Consider the following 15133-nt stretch of genomic DNA (forward strand, 5'->3'; position numbering starts at 1 on the left):
GCTACCATGTCACTATCGATTCCTCACTTCTTGTGAAGAATGGGACAGTCTGTGGTCGCCTGGGGGTTAAGTGGCCTCCACTCCCTTTATGGACACCTGTGTCTGCCCCAGTCCTCACGGGTCCTTCTCTCATCGATGCTGCCAGGCTCCTGAGGGCCTCCATTAAAAATTGTGGCTCCCACACGTCTGTTATTTCCAATTCTGTTCTCAGAAAGCTTCCCGACTGCTCCACAAACAACTTCATAAGAACCTCAACGGGGCACACGGTACCTCGCCTGCTTGCCAGGGGGGTGGGCAACCCGGTGGCTACTACTCTTCCAGTGTCGCTTTCCTGGGTGACAGCAGCGGCACTGAGGACACAGGACTCACTGGCATGTCCATCCCCTTTGGCCCATTCGAGGTGCTTCACGGCTAAGGTGTTACTAATGATAAAGTAGTGGGGGGTGTGTTTTTGGTTTTGTTTGTTTTTGAAATAGGACAGCATCCGCCCCCTTCCTTCCTTGCGCTCCCCGTCAGGCCGATGGGCTGTTCGGACAGAAGATATCAGCGGGGAAGCATCGGGCGCTCAGTTCTGCCCCTAGGACGGCCCGGCCCAAAGCTGCAGCCAGATCAAGGCCGCCCCAAACCTTCCCAGGAGCTCCCCTGCATCCTCATCCATCCAAACGGCTGCATTGGCAAGACAAACCCATCTGCCCCTCTCCCGGGACCAGTCCCCAAAGACAGGCGGCAGTTACCTCCTGGATGAAATACTTGGGCTGCCACGGCGTGTGGAGGGTCTCCCGTTTCCGTTCCTCCACCCGCTGCTTCTCCTCCAGGCGCCGCTTCTGCTCGGTGGCGGCATCAATGTCCCCCAGCCGCAGGTATCTGGTCACCTCCTGCCAGAGGTTCCTGGGGAAGCATGGAGGAGAGGAAGCAGTCAGGCAGGGACAGCCGGCTTGACAGGGGTGGCTCTCAGCAAGAGCTGAGGTGGGGAGGGCACCCGGGCAGGGGGAGCGCATTCCGGGTGCCTCCAAGACCCCTAGAGCCAGGATGAGAACCCAGGGCTGACGGGTGCCCAAGTCTCCAGTCCCCCCTTGTCCTGAGCGGCATGCCTCCCGCAGGGCTCTGAGTGTCTAGCAACTGAATCTAGCAGCAACAGCAGTAGCGGGCGGTATTACTACTGCTACCATCACAACCGCAATCATAGCATCTCGTATTTCTCATCTTACATATATACGAGCTCATTTCACCATCACCACACCCCAGGGGTACGGATGCTATATCACCATCTACATTTTAAAGAGAAAAATAAGATCCACGCAAAGTGCCGGGCCCAAGGTCAGCAAGCTGATAAATACGAACAACGGCTGCCGATCCACAGGGGAACCCGGTATTAGGAGTTGTAGACTGGGGTGAGTGGGCGTGTGTGTAGCTGGCAGGATCCAGCATGCCCCCATGTCTACATGGAAAATTACTCCTCTGCCTCCTTCATTCATTCCTTGCAGAAGGCAGCCTAGACTGGCTCCTGTCTGAGGTATAGCTTTCGGCCTCCGGAATGTCCCAGGACCATTCCTGATTCATCCTCTGCTCTAGAAGGGGAGGAGAGGGACTGAGATAAAGCAGGATACCAGCCCCTGGGCACTTCCTCATGCAAACGCATGGGCAATTTGGGATTTTGCATAAAAGGAGCTATCAGTATTCTCCGCTGGGAGGACCCCCTCCCTGACTTTGGGGAAAACACCCCTCTGCAGCCAGGAGTAAGCAAACATTCCATAATTAGATCCATGGCCGGGAGCACTCCCATGGTGGAGTACCCTTGGCCTTGTCCTGGAGAGGGCCTGGAACAGCAGGAAGCCAGAGTGTTACCATGATGAAGCCAAAAAACGGCGGACAAGGCTGCCAGCAATGGGGGGACAAGGAGCAGCCCCTTCTGAGAGGGATCAGAATCAGGCAGCCAACAAGGGGTGAGCTCCTGCTGTAAGTGCAGCCTGCCCACCAAACTTGTCCTGAGTCCGACCATACACAGCCCCGGGCAGAAATGGCTCCCATTTACAGCAGGAGAAACTTCTGGAACTGGACTATAAAGCCAGGTCCAACTGGCCAAAACAATGAGGTGATGGGAAGAAAGAGTGAGGGGAAGGTGATGGGTCAAATCACGACCTTTTCATCACCCACTCCCTCCACACACATCTAGAGCTGAGGGAGAAGCTGGGTACAAGGACATCCAAGGTGGGGTGCTCTCAAGGGCAGGACCTCCCATGACTGAGTCTCAACATAAGCTAGTGGTCCCAAATTTAGAGGGCAGAGACCTCTCAAAGAGGTCAGCAAATATCTTCTTTAAAGGGCCAGAGAGCAAACACTGTAGGCTTTGCCGGCCACATGGTCTTGATCACAACCGCTTCAATGCCATACAAAGGCAGCCGTAAGCAATACGTAAATCGATGATCACGGCTGTGGTCCCTCAAAATTCTATAAAAATCCAACATGGGCTGGACGTGGCCCATGAGCCATAGTCAGCTAACCTCCTAGACTAAAAACTTAAAAAAGGCATATTCTAAGAAGATTCTGCTTCTGTACCTGCATAAACCCCCCTTTAAGCGGCCGCGGTATATTCACACCACGGAGTGGACATACTAATTGGGTGGATACTCCCCAGTGCACTTAACCACTCTCCTATTGTTGAACAGGTAAATGGTTTCTCCTTCTTCATTATTTAGTTTTCTTTTTAGAAAAAAATACCCAATTTTATCTTTAAAACCTTTTCTGAATTTAAAAATTCTCCTTCAGAATAGATCCCCAAAGATGGAATACAAAATTCAAGCGAATTCAGGAATTTGGAGTTACGGACCCCTGCAGCTGCCCTACACGTATTCTCACTGTGAGCGTAGGGTACAGAGTGTTGATTTGATCCCCTTCTTGCCACTGCTGGATTTTTTTTAAAATCGTGTCTCTAATCTCGTGAGAAAAAAACAGTATCTCATGGCTTCTAGGCACAGTTCTTTGATGACCAGCAACCCTGTATTTAACGGCAGTCAAGCAACAGAGGAGCTGAGTTGACAAACTCTTAGGACGGGCATTAAAAGTCTACTGCAGGCTCTCCTCACAACCCACCCCTACCTACAGAACAGAGCTGAAAGCTTCAAAGGATCTGCTCTTAAGCCACACGCAGGGAGAAATTCAAGAACAGTATTCCTGGCCCATTTCCATCAGCTGAGCGCTCAGTGGCTTCTTCTCCCTCCCTTTTATTTCGGTCAGGTGCTGAGAAGAGCCAAGCCCAGAAGAAACACCCCGCCCGGTTCCCACCTGGACTCCATGGGCCCCTGCTTCTCCAGGGGTCTGATCTTCTTGGGGTACACTGGCAGTGTGGTGGTGTCGATGACCCTGGTCTCCCCGCTGTTGTACGTGAACTCTAAGGTGCCGTTCCATTCCCCGTGGGCTTTACAAACGACGGTGTTGGTTGGGTTGTGCTTCACTTCTGCTGTGACCCTGAATGAATGAAGGAGTCAAATGAACACCCTTCATGAGATTATCAAAACAGAGACTCACACTTCAGAAGGTGGATTCACACACAGAGATTCCTTTTCATGGGGTCGCAAGGCGGAGGGATTGTTTTTTGCCATTTTTCTTAAAGACTAGCTCTTAAAGGGGCGCCTAGGTGGCTCAGTCGGTTAAGCGTCTGCCTTCGGCTCAGGTCATGCTCCCAGGGTCCTGCGATCGAGCCCCATATGGGGCTCCCTGCTCAGTAGGGAGTCTGCTACTCCTTCCCCTTCTGCCCCTCCCCCTGCTCATGCTCTCCCTCTCACTCTCAAATAAATAAAATATTCAAAAAGAAAAAAAAAGACTAGCTCTCTTAAAATGTGACCTAATATTCTTGATCGGAGAAAGCAAGCATCGGTAGAGAGACTGGTGAGATGCGAATGAAGTCTGTACCTTGGTTGATCGCAATGCAGCAATGTTAATTGCTTAATTGTGGTAAATGCACAAAGGTGATATGTTTTTATTGGGGTGGAAATCAAGCAATTCAGTAGAAACAAACATATACTTCTCCTCCCTTAAATAGCATCGAACAGTGCTACAATTTAACCCCCAACAGGGCATGAGAGTACACCCAGAACCGCGGGCCAAACGGGACTGCCCATCCTCTGCCTGAGATCGCACGGAAAAAGGAGGGAACCGTTCACCCCGCCATCTGCACGTTCCTCTGAACGAAGGCTAAGCAAAACCTCCACTCTCGGCACTGAACGCCGTCCTCCTCCCAGCAGCAGCTCCCAGACCACCTTTACCAGGGTCTTTGTGGAGGTCTGTGCCCTCCCCTGTTTCTCCCGCCTGGCCTCAGGGGCTCCAGGTCTCCAGCTCTGGGAGAAAGCGGACCCCACCTCCCTCTCCACCTTGAAGCTTGCTGCACGGTCAGCGTCCCGCGGTGCAAACAGGATAGCTGGTCCGAAGCAGCCAAGGGTAGGAAGGAGCTAAGCTCGCCTCTTTCGAACGGCCCAGCTCAGGCTGAGCCCGGAGTTTTCAAACACAGGCTTGGAAGCTCTCTCCCTGACTCTGAGCACAGCCATGGCTCCTGGGTGCTGAGGCCAAGGCTCGTGGGAGGCATCAGGAATCTTCTGGCTGCATGTAGGGGAAGGGTGCTAGCGGGGTGCTGGCGAAGCTTTAACAACTCGTTCTCCAGAGGGAAAAACACCTGATTTGTACTCTTTTGCCATCTTCGGGGGTGCCCTCCACCGCAGATCTCAAGCTACTGCCAGGGTCCGAGGGACCGTGGAGCTGTGGAGAAACGCACACCGTCAGCCCGCGCGAGCCAGTGCGCGTGGCTCCCACACAGCCACGGGGGGCACCCCTCTCCCGGGTGTCAGCTGACACCTCGCACGAACGCCATACAGAACAAGGCTCTCCAAGAACAAGGGCCGAGGTGGGAGCTGGCTTATACAGTGAGCTCTAACGGCAGCGCTGACAACAACTCAAGGCCTCCCTCAAACAGCAGGCGTTTCCTTCGATTTCTTAGGATCAGGCTTCCCAGCTTCCAAAGTGGTCCTGATTTCATAGGTGCTTCGGGGTTCGGGGTATTTCACGGAACCAACTTAACATGAAATGAGCTCTCAGGGGGCCCCTGGGTGGCTCAGTCGATTAAGCATCTGCCTTCAGCTCAGGTCATGATCCCAGCGTCCTGGCATCGAGCCCCGTATCAGGCTCCCTGCTCAGTGGGGAGTCTGCTTCTCCCTCTCCCTCTGCCCCTCCCCCTGCTTGTGCGCTCTCTCTCTCTCTCTCTCTCTCTCAAATACATAAAAATGCTCTCAGGCAGCATCTGAGCTCACAGATGGAATTGCTTCAGAGCAGAGAAACGGGCTGTGGCCTCAGAAGGGAGAGGTTCTCTTAAGAAATGGAAGCAGCTTTTATTCTCAGGTGTGGGTCCTGTGAATCTCTCACCAAAAGATTTCACTGGAAGGGTGGATCGGGGAGGGCTTAGAAAAAACTGCCCGGGGGGGGGGGCGCTTCTTTTAAAAAAAACCGTTAACTTTATCTTGATTTTCAACTCCTCCCGCGGCTGGAACCCAAGCTCCGTCTGGAGGAAAGAAAGTCCGGGCGCCCTGTGAAGGCAGACACACAGCATCCACGGACGCCTCCTACCTGTGGACTTTCCCTCCGTAAAAAGGCTTCGTGTGGAAGATCACTGTGGCCGAGTACCCCGTCTTGGCACAGCTGATGCTGACTTTGCCTCCGAGCTCCACCCAGGGGATGGTGAGAATGGAGCGCGCGTAGGCACTGGGCAAGGTGAACACGTACTCCTCCCCGTGCTCCAGGAGCCTCAGCACACCTCCAGGGAGAGAGCGGGAGAGAGTCAGGCACACAAGAACAGGGCAGCTGGGGATCAAAAGACATCAAGATAACAAACCAAGTAGCCTCCCGCGACAGAGGTCGCGTCTCCCACCTCTGCAAAGGTCAGCCCCTCGGCGGCCACGTGTTTATTTATCCCCTGCCCTACTGTGTGCCAGACGCTGCTGCGAATACAACAGTGAACAGACTACTTTCTTCCTTCAAGGAGAACACGAAGGTGGACATTAATCACCAACTGTGACAAAGGCAGGAGGGAGAAGTGTCCAGTGCCATGGAGGCCTCCAACAGGAGTTGATCTGGAAACAGAATTCTCCCGAAGGAAGGGAAGTTTGGACTACGTAAGAGTTGAGAAGGTAAATGTCGGGGGGGGGGGGAGAACATGTGCAAAGGCCCTGTGGTGGGAAGGAGCCTGGTGAGCAGGGAAGGGCCCACATGCACAAAGGGAGGAGGGAAGAGGTGTGGATGTGCAGGCTGGCTAATTTGGCAGGGGCCAGACCTTCTTTTAAGCTTTGAAATAGCATGTGAAGGAGTTCTCCCTTTTCCTGAGAGCAGGAGAGACCTTCACGGTTCTCACGAAGCCAGAGAACTCAACCTGGACACTGCTATCAGCAACCTGGGGCAGGCAGTAGCCACATGGACAACCTGTCTCTGGATCAGGGGTTCTCCAACCCAGGATCCAAGCCTTAGGTGTGGAGAGGTTTCAGTCCTCCAGAACAATGCAAAATTGTGTGGTTTGTTTATTTTCTAGGGAAAGGGGCCACGATTTCCATCAAGATCTCGAAAGCTAACATGAAAGCCTTTAAACGCACATACTCCCAGGGCTGGGAGTCTAGTTGTATGCTGTCGTATAGTTTATATGCTACACAAGGTGCCCTCTGAGAGCTGAAATCCAACCCTTGCTCTGGCCTGCCTTGCTGGGCACCCACAGTCGAGGGCAGCATTTTACTGCACCCAAAGGCCCATACAGGCTGGCAGAGGCCCCGAGAACCAGGATACAGGCTGAGATGTGTTCCATGCAAGGAACCTTCTCAGCCTCCCACTCCAGCCCTGGGGCTCGGGGACCTGCACACGGCCTCACCCTCTATCCCAACTCGTTCCCAGCCTGGCCATCAACGGGTGCACTGTGCGTCGCAGGAAGGAACGTGCCGTCCTTCGGCCCCTCCCTGGTGGTGCCCCCTCCCCAGGCCCCTGGGGGTCAGTGGTGCCCATGTGTTGGCACTTTCTGGCTGCCAGGCATTCCTGGGGGCTTCCCACGCATTATGTCGGTTAAGTTTCACAACGACTCCATTTGGCAATAATTGGCATGTTTAAGTAAGGCTGAGGAAATTGAAATTCAGGTTAAGTAATGAGGCGGGTCAGCACTCCCCTCTCAGGCCAGACACGCCTGTATCAAGGAGAGCCAGAGCGCGCCCAGTAGAGACAGTGTGTTTCTCTCAGTCCCGACGAGCTTGCCGGGGGGCTGAGGACAGATGGGACTACACCGTACAGAGAAGTCCTGAATGCCGAGTCGCTAAGGTCAGTGGAGGGCGCGGACAACTAGAACTCAGTTTACCCTCGAACATCCCCTGACTCCCCGAAGTGCTACCGTCTGCAGATAACCGACGACGCTCGTCTGGAACCAGCAGGCTCCCTCTCTGTTACCTCCAGTAAAGTCAGTTCTGCCGACGCACAGAAAGAGAGAAGTGGCCTGCAAGTCCGGGCGAACACGCTCACGTGTGTGCAGGGGGCTCGAGCACCCCCAGAGCGGAGGGATGCTCACACACGTGGGGCACGTGCAGGAGCTGAGACCGTCAGGGAAAAACAGATTTGTGGGTCACTCACGATCACGCGGGCAGGACCGGAGGACAGATATCGTGGCAGCATTTAAATCTCCATCTCTCTCTCTCTCTCCCCCCTCCCCTCCCGCCCCGTCCTGCACAAATGGACGGAACATAGACACACAATAGCATGCTCTACTACGCCAAATATACCGAACATCAGAGCGGACCTCCCCGTTCTCCACCTTGCCTTAGCTCTCTAACTGAAGCCACGCATCTCCCTGAGAGTAAAGCCCCCAGGCCATCGAATGCTCTCACAGAGACCCTCATCCCTCCTCCTACAGGGCAGTGAGTAGACCCCCCCCCCCCCCCCCGCCCCGGATGGCCCTCGAGGCCCTGCCCTGTGGGCACACACGGAGGGATGACGTGTCTGGCAGGAGAATTACCCTTTGCTAGCTCAGTTCTTACAGTTTCTGAGCAGGACCCTTGGAGGAGAACAGCCGGGGCTGACACATTTGTTGTTTCAAAGCCCACTCTGTGTCTGACTTCCTCACATTCGGTGGCTTGAGCAGGTGGGAAATCGCAGCTAATACCAGACACAGGCAGGACACCCACACGCAAGAAGAACTGGAAGGAGAACCTGAGAAGAGGGGGCCACCTCGGACTTTCCTCCCTGGCCCAGTTCTACCCACAAGCTTCCAGGTCCTCCGGGGCCAGCCCCATCCGCACGGTGTCTGGGGCTGTGGCAGCTGGGAGAGGACCCCGGGTCCCTGCAGAGGAGACTTTCTCCGAGGTCCCGGAGAAGAGGCTGTCCCCCGTCCCTGGCCTCCGTGCTAATGGACTACTTGGTAGCAGAACCCTTCCACGGCGGCCACCGTGTCCTCAAGAGCGCCCCCCACTCCGACAGCTCCAGCGTCGCTGACGGGTCAGCCCTTCCAGGCCGCAGCTGGGAGCGCACGGCCGGCCGGCAGCCTCTCTTCAGGCCAGGGCCACACAACCGAGCGCCTTCGTGACGCAGCGTTGTACAGCTGATATTCTCTTTGCCACATATTCACGTGGACCCTGTGCCCCAGGGTTTCGTAAAGAGCTGGATGAGACGGAGACCTCCGAGGGGGGTCCTCTGAAGCCCTCAGTCACTCACCAGCCTGGGGCCTTACCTTCTCTGTGCCTCAGTTTCCTTATCCGTGACCCAGGGATGACAGTAGCCCCACCTCCACAGGCTGCGGTGAGGAGGAGAAGGCGATTCTAGAACTCAGCTAAAAGCACCCGCCTGGCACATAGCCAGACCCCAGAGGTTCTATATCCTAACTACTCCGCGCTCTCTGGAGCGGCTTTCTTGGAGGGTGAAGTCTGAGCAGCAGTATTTCCATTTCGGAATAAAGAGCGAATCACAAAGAGGCAGCGGGGTATGCACACGGGGGATGGAGAGAGGACGGAGACATCCTCTTCCCACTCATCTCTAGAAAAGTGTCTTGCAGGGGCACCTGGGTGGCTCGGTCGCTAAGCGTCTGACTCTTGATCTCAGAGTCGTGAGTTCGGCCCCGTGCCGGGCTCCACAGTGGGTGTGGGGCCTACCTAAAAAAAGAAGAAGAAAATGGAAGAAAGCAAAAGAAAAAAGGAAAAATCTCCTTCAAAGCTGAAGTCCACAGACATCAGTGAGCCCCAAAGCTGAGCTGGTAGGAAAGCACTGGGGAGACCACACTCCCGTGGCTCTTCTCTAAAAGTCCATAAATGTGCGCTTTCTCATTAAACACCTGCAATTATCCCTTCCCAGTCCGAACTCTTCTTTCAGGGCTGCATAAAACAAAACAAAACAAAAAAATCTGTCCCTGATATGAAGAAAAGACTATATTAAAACTAGACTTACAGATGGGCTCACAAATGAAGGTTCCTTTTTAATTAGCCTAAGAGCTGAGAGAAGCCAAAAAAAATGTCAAATAATCAATATTTCCACAGCGTGGTTAGTCTTCGAGCTGCAAGATTTCCATTTTCAATCCCACAGATTGATTTACCAGTAAACACAAGGCAAAGCATTAAGATTTTCAAACTGAGACATTTAAAATACTTTCGCAGGCGCTCTCAATCTGAGGACCCACACTGTTCCAGCAGGCGGCTGGCTCTGGGAAGCACCAAACGGCAGGGCGAACGCGGACACAGGTCGGCAGGCCCGACAGCGTCCGCGCTCCCAAGCACCCAGCCGACCCGCACTTCTCTCGCTGGAACTAACAGCCTGTCCCCCCAGACTCAATTAAGAAGCGGTGCCACTTCCTGAGCTCTGGCTCCGGAGTTTTGGGGGGAGCAGGTTGCAAGAGCGGCTGAATACGCCTCGGTTCCCCCACAGAGCGGGTGATGAGCAGAGGGACCTCGTTTCCCCGGGGACGGGCTGCGGGACCTGGGGGGGGGGGAGCCAGTCTCTGAGCTGCGACCTAAGTGACACTCTGTATAATGGCATTTTATTGTAGCCAAATGTGGCACGGCCTAAAGGCAGTACTTTAAAAGATAAGCCCATGTATTTACATACAAAAATTTCCCGTGCACCCATGAAGATCTAATTTTTAAAATGAGGGGGTGGGAAAAAAAGAAGTTACTTCAGACGCAGTCAACAAATTCATGGAATCTGCTAGATCAGTACAAGGAAGTAGTGAGAAAAGAAAAACATCCTGGCTTCCCATCCCCTCAATCCCCCAAAGGAGCTCTGAATACAGGAACCAGAAACAACTTCTTTTTTTTTTTTTTTAAGATTTTATTTACTTATTTGACAGAGAGAGAGACAGCCAGCAAGAGAGGGAACACAAGCAGGGGGAGTGGGAGAGGAAGAAGCAGGCTCATAGCAGAGGAGCCTGATGTGGGGCTCGATCCCATAACGCCGGGATCGCGCCCTGAGCCGAAGGCAGACGCTTAACCGCTGTGCCACCCAGGCGCCCCAGGAACCAGAAACTTCTGCTCCAAAATTTGGGGACTCTTAAAAGTATTTTCTTGGGGGGCACCTGGGTGGCTCAGTCGATTGAGCGTCTGCCTTTGGCTCAGGTCATGATCCTGGGGTCCGGGGATTGAGCCCTGCATCTGGCTCCCTGCTTAGTGGGGAGTCTGCTTCTCCCTCTGTCTCTGTGCTTTCCCTCTCTCTCTCAAATAAATAAGATTTTTTTTTAAGTATTTTCTGGGGAAAAAAAGGATCCTGGGTGTTACAGACCGCACATTCCATTAATATGAAAGGGGGATGTAGCTTCTGGAAGGACTTAGGGAAACGTAAGGCCTCACAAGAATGAGCCAAGGGTGGGGATCCCCTGACCCTTCCCAGGTCCATTCACAGCAGGAATGCACTGGCTATGTCCAGGGAGGGCCCTTCCAGAGTCTCTTTCCAGAATTTTCTTTCTGATTTCAGCACTCTACTGAGAAGTTTTACGTAGAATTTTCGAGCAGGGAGAACTGGGAGCAGCAGATTCTAATTCAGGGATGGCTTCAGTGAGGGTCTCAGGAGAGCGTGTTCCATGATCTCCCACCCACTGCATGAAGCGCTTTGTCCAGCGTGCCCAGGGCCGTGCCAAGTGAATCAAAGGCCCCAGGCCCTATCCTCCGCCTGTCGGGAACACCCTGAGACATCAGAGGCCCTCGCTCTGAGAGGCTCTCATTCGACAACCACCACCAATAACAGAAAGTGAAGGTGCTGAATCACCTCAGGGGGCGGGGAGTGGGGGACACGGTGGGGTAAAAGGACCCACCATTCTCAAGTGAAGTTCCAGAGGAGATAAACGGAGGTCACGTACGCCTCTGGGTGAAGGAAGGAGCCCCAGCCCAGGACAGAGCAGGATAACAAGAACCCAGGGTAGAGGCCAGAGAGGCGCAGAATGTGCCGGAAGGGCTGGGCCAGCATGACAACACAGTCAGACAGGCAACGTGGCTGTACACGGCCTCCTCACCAGAGCCCCCCCCCTGCCCCCCGAGGTGGACGGCTGGGGAGAGACTGAGTTTCGCTGACTGAAGAATTCCCTAACGCACTAGATTTGCAAATCTTCACCTTTATGGAAAATGTCCAGATCTCTGTCCAATGTCAGGAATCCTGGCTCACGGGCCCAGACACTGGGAGGTCCCTGCCCTGGGCTCTCACTTGACCATCTGTGGTTTTGCCTTGCCTTGACCCGTGGCAGCAGGCCTTTGGCTGAGGGCACGGGAATCCCCAGAACCGCACGAGAATACATTTTCTCAAGCAGTTAGCTTTATCAGAAGACATTATATTCAGTGAGCGCTTTACCCTGGCTTATCACAGACCGAAAGTGTGTGCGCGCGGGAGGAAGAGAAAAGAAACAACTTGTCTGCCTCCCTCCAGCTGCGCCCCTGGGCCCTCCCCGCTCCCACCTCGGCTGTTCCACCCAGCAGCCCTGCGGTGCGGCTCCAGCCACGGCCACCCTCCCTGGACTCACACCACACTCGGGAAAAGCCGAGTCCCTGCAGGCCTCTGAGCCAGCCACCATGGCCGGGCCCCTCCTCTCTGACCTGGCCCCTCTGCTCAAACACAGCAGCCTCCACGAAGTTCCTAGAACTGCTCTGCCTCACACACTTGCCCTGGGCATCCGCGCCTCCTGCTCTCCTGGCCTGGAGCAGTCTTCCTCCAGCTATCCGCAGGGCTGCTCCCTCACCCCCAGCAAGCCTTGACTCAAAGCCTACATTCTGGGGACGCCTGGCTGGCTCAGTCATTAAGTGGCTGCCTTCAGCTCAGGTCATGATCTCAGGATCCTGGGATCGAGCCCCGTGTCGGGCTCCCCGCTCAGCGGGGAGCCTGCTTCTCCCTCCCCCACCCCCCGTCTCTCCCCCTTGCTTGTGTGCACTCTCTCCCTCTCTGTCAAATAAATAAATACAATCTTTTTTGAAAAAAAAAAAAAAAAAACCTTAAAAAAAAGCTGCATTCTTGTGGAGGTCTGCCCTGTGAACCGTGACAGCACCCCTCGGCCAGGCACCCCACTATCACCCCGTCCTGCTTTGTCTCGCAGAGCCAGTCACACGGCCCATTTCCTGCACGGGCCTTGTTTTCGGTGACTCACGCCTCAGGTGTCAGCTCTCTGAGGGCAGGGCCTTCTGTCTTGACCCCATCAGGGTGCCTGCCTGCCACCAAAAACGCCTCCATGCGTTTCCCAAGTGAACGAATAAACCCGTGGACTGTCTGAACCACCGTTAGAGATAAGCGAGTAAACACAATTGAACCAGGCCTCTCGGGAAGGTGCCGGCCGTCCACGCCCGCGGGCGGTGAGCGTAAGGGAAGGTGTGAACGGCCTCCACACTCCACCCCTCCAGCAAACAAACATTCCACCTTCCAATAATTCTTGATGTGGGCAACTTAGGATAAGGAGTGAAATGAAACAGGAGGAGATCTGAATCTCCCGCACTGGATTTTTGTTTCTAAATCAAAGGGAAGGCTTTGCCAGGACAAACCTTGGGGCGCAAGGGGGACCTTCCCAGATGCCATCCCATCCTCACGCCCCCCCCCCCCCGGCTCCCTCCCCACTACTCCTCGCTCCCTCCCCTGCTTTACTTTTCTCCATAGCACCTCACACCTTCCAACACAACCAACATAATTTTATTTACCAGGAAAATAGAAGTAGAATGGAAGCTGAATGAGGACAGAGATTCTTTTTTTCTGGTCTATTTTGTTCGTACAAGTATCCACAGCTCCTAACATAATGTCTGGCATCTAGTAGGTACTCAATAAAAATGTCCTAAGGGAATGAGAGGTGTTCTTATCTCATGGATTTTGGAAGGGCTTCTAAGGAGTCATGCACTCCCTGAAACTGAAAACTAAATTTTGTGTTGGATTTTTTTCTTTCCTCGAGAAGAGAATCCATAGTCTCAGAGTCTCAAAGGAATCTGTGACTCAGAGAAGTTGAAGAACCACGAACGCAGATGCTTCCATTTAACAAGGATTATTATAGGTTTCTTCAAACAATGAATAAACTTCATTCACAGCTATTTGCTAAAATAGGAACGTGCGATCCACGAGTGCTGTGATTACATTGTTCTTGCTGCGGAAAGCTCTAGCAGAATCCAGAGATTTGCCTTGGGAATGTTTATGAGCAGATTCGGAAGAGGCAACACTATTTTCCTTATTGTCTGTGAGCCAGAACACGGGTGCGAATGAACAAAAATGTGTGTTCACAGATTTGGAGCCAACTCTTAATACTCACGCAAAGCTGAAAATAAAAATGGTACGTAAGGTGGGCCCCATATACGCATAATGTGTGAAGATCCAGGTGCATCCCATCTAATCTGCAACCTTGGCCCCACTGGGAAATTACGAGGGCCTGGTCCCAAAATAACAAAACCCGTCCCTCTTAACCACCCAGCCACCTCCAATTCCAAAACAAAATAAAAACAAAGAACTCCACACACGCCCAGTCATCGATCATCTCTCAGGTGTACGAACACCACCGTGCGAGAGCCAATCCCCGCCAAACGTACGACATGGCTTACCTTCCCCTATCATGGAGACCCCCACGGACATGCCCATGAACTTGCTTTTGGTCCATACGTGAGTGTTGACGCACAGTCTCTTCTCCTTGCACTCACAGTAGAAGCAGGAGATGGGTGGGTGATGGGACACCTGCTCGGCCACAAACCTCAGTTTGTAGCTTTTGGAAGGGTCCTCGGCCATCGGGTGCTCGTGGCCAGCAGGAGAATGGGCAGCAGTCCTCTTTGGCTTGACCCTGTCTTTGGGGACCTCCCAGGAGCAGTGAAACGTCTCACCGATGATGGGGTTGTAGGGCTTCTTGGCCAAGGCCCCCTTGCGGCCCTCGTGGAAGGCCGTGAGATAATACTCCACGAAGCAAATGACTCTCTCCTCCGGCGTGGCCCCGGCGGTGATGGCCAGCAGCAGGTCTGGGTGCGCCATGAAGTCTGCGTACATCTCCAGCAGGGATCGCTTCTCCAGGATGAACGTGGGAAGCACCACCTACGTTCGGACGGAGACAAAGTCAGACAGAAGACCCCGTGATGACACAAGGAAGGCTGCACCCCCACCGAGCAAACCCTGATCCTGGCGTCAGCCAGGAAGCTTTCTTTTATTTGTATACCAATGACAGATCGGGGGAACGATGTCCAAGAAAACAAGGTGGGAGACGTGGCTGCAGGGGCAGCAAAATACTAACCCGCCTTCGTGGACGAGATGGCTCGAGCGGCTCTCTTCTGCTCATCTGGACCCGAACGGCGGTCTCTGCCTCCCTCTCCACCGCTGTCACTGTCCTCACACAAAACCCTCTTTTAGGGGCGCCTGGGCGGCTCAGTCGTTAAACATCTGCCTTCGGCTCAGGGTCCCAGGATCGAGTCCCACAGTGGGCTCCCTACTCAGCGGGAAGCCTGCTCTCCCTCTCTCTCCCACTCCCCCTGCTTGTGTTCCCTCTCTCACTGTCTCTGTCAAATAAATGAATAAAATCTTAAAAAAAAAAAAAAACCCTCTTTTATTCCTTGTTACTTAGAGATGTGAAGAAAAGAGCTCGGAGGGACTTTTTCCTTTTCTTCCTGACATCAGACACAACCAAGGGCGGGGGCTCAGTGTGTCCCCCCAAACACGGAGC

At 53.7% G+C, this 15133-nt stretch overlaps 1 protein-coding gene across 2 annotated transcripts in view; it reads right to left on the bottom strand.

Moving 5' to 3' along the window:
- Window positions 1-15133, bottom strand: part of OSBPL10 (oxysterol binding protein like 10) — a 292041-nt gene that overhangs the window by 2972 nt on the left and 273936 nt on the right. For both annotated transcript variants that reach the window (XM_026496853.4, XM_026496850.4), the window contains 4 exons: window positions 14034-14511; window positions 5611-5797; window positions 3283-3465; window positions 735-888 (listed from right to left, as the gene is read on the bottom strand). In XM_026496853.4, the coding sequence (XP_026352638.2) occupies window positions 735-888; window positions 3283-3465; window positions 5611-5797; window positions 14034-14511 (1002 nt within the window). The remainder of the gene's footprint in view (window positions 1-734; window positions 889-3282; window positions 3466-5610; window positions 5798-14033; window positions 14512-15133) is intronic.

The sequence above is a fragment of the Ursus arctos genome, unplaced genomic scaffold (genome assembly GCF_023065955.2).
Source record: "Ursus arctos isolate Adak ecotype North America unplaced genomic scaffold, UrsArc2.0 scaffold_20, whole genome shotgun sequence".
NCBI lineage: Eukaryota > Metazoa > Chordata > Mammalia > Carnivora > Ursidae > Ursus > Ursus arctos.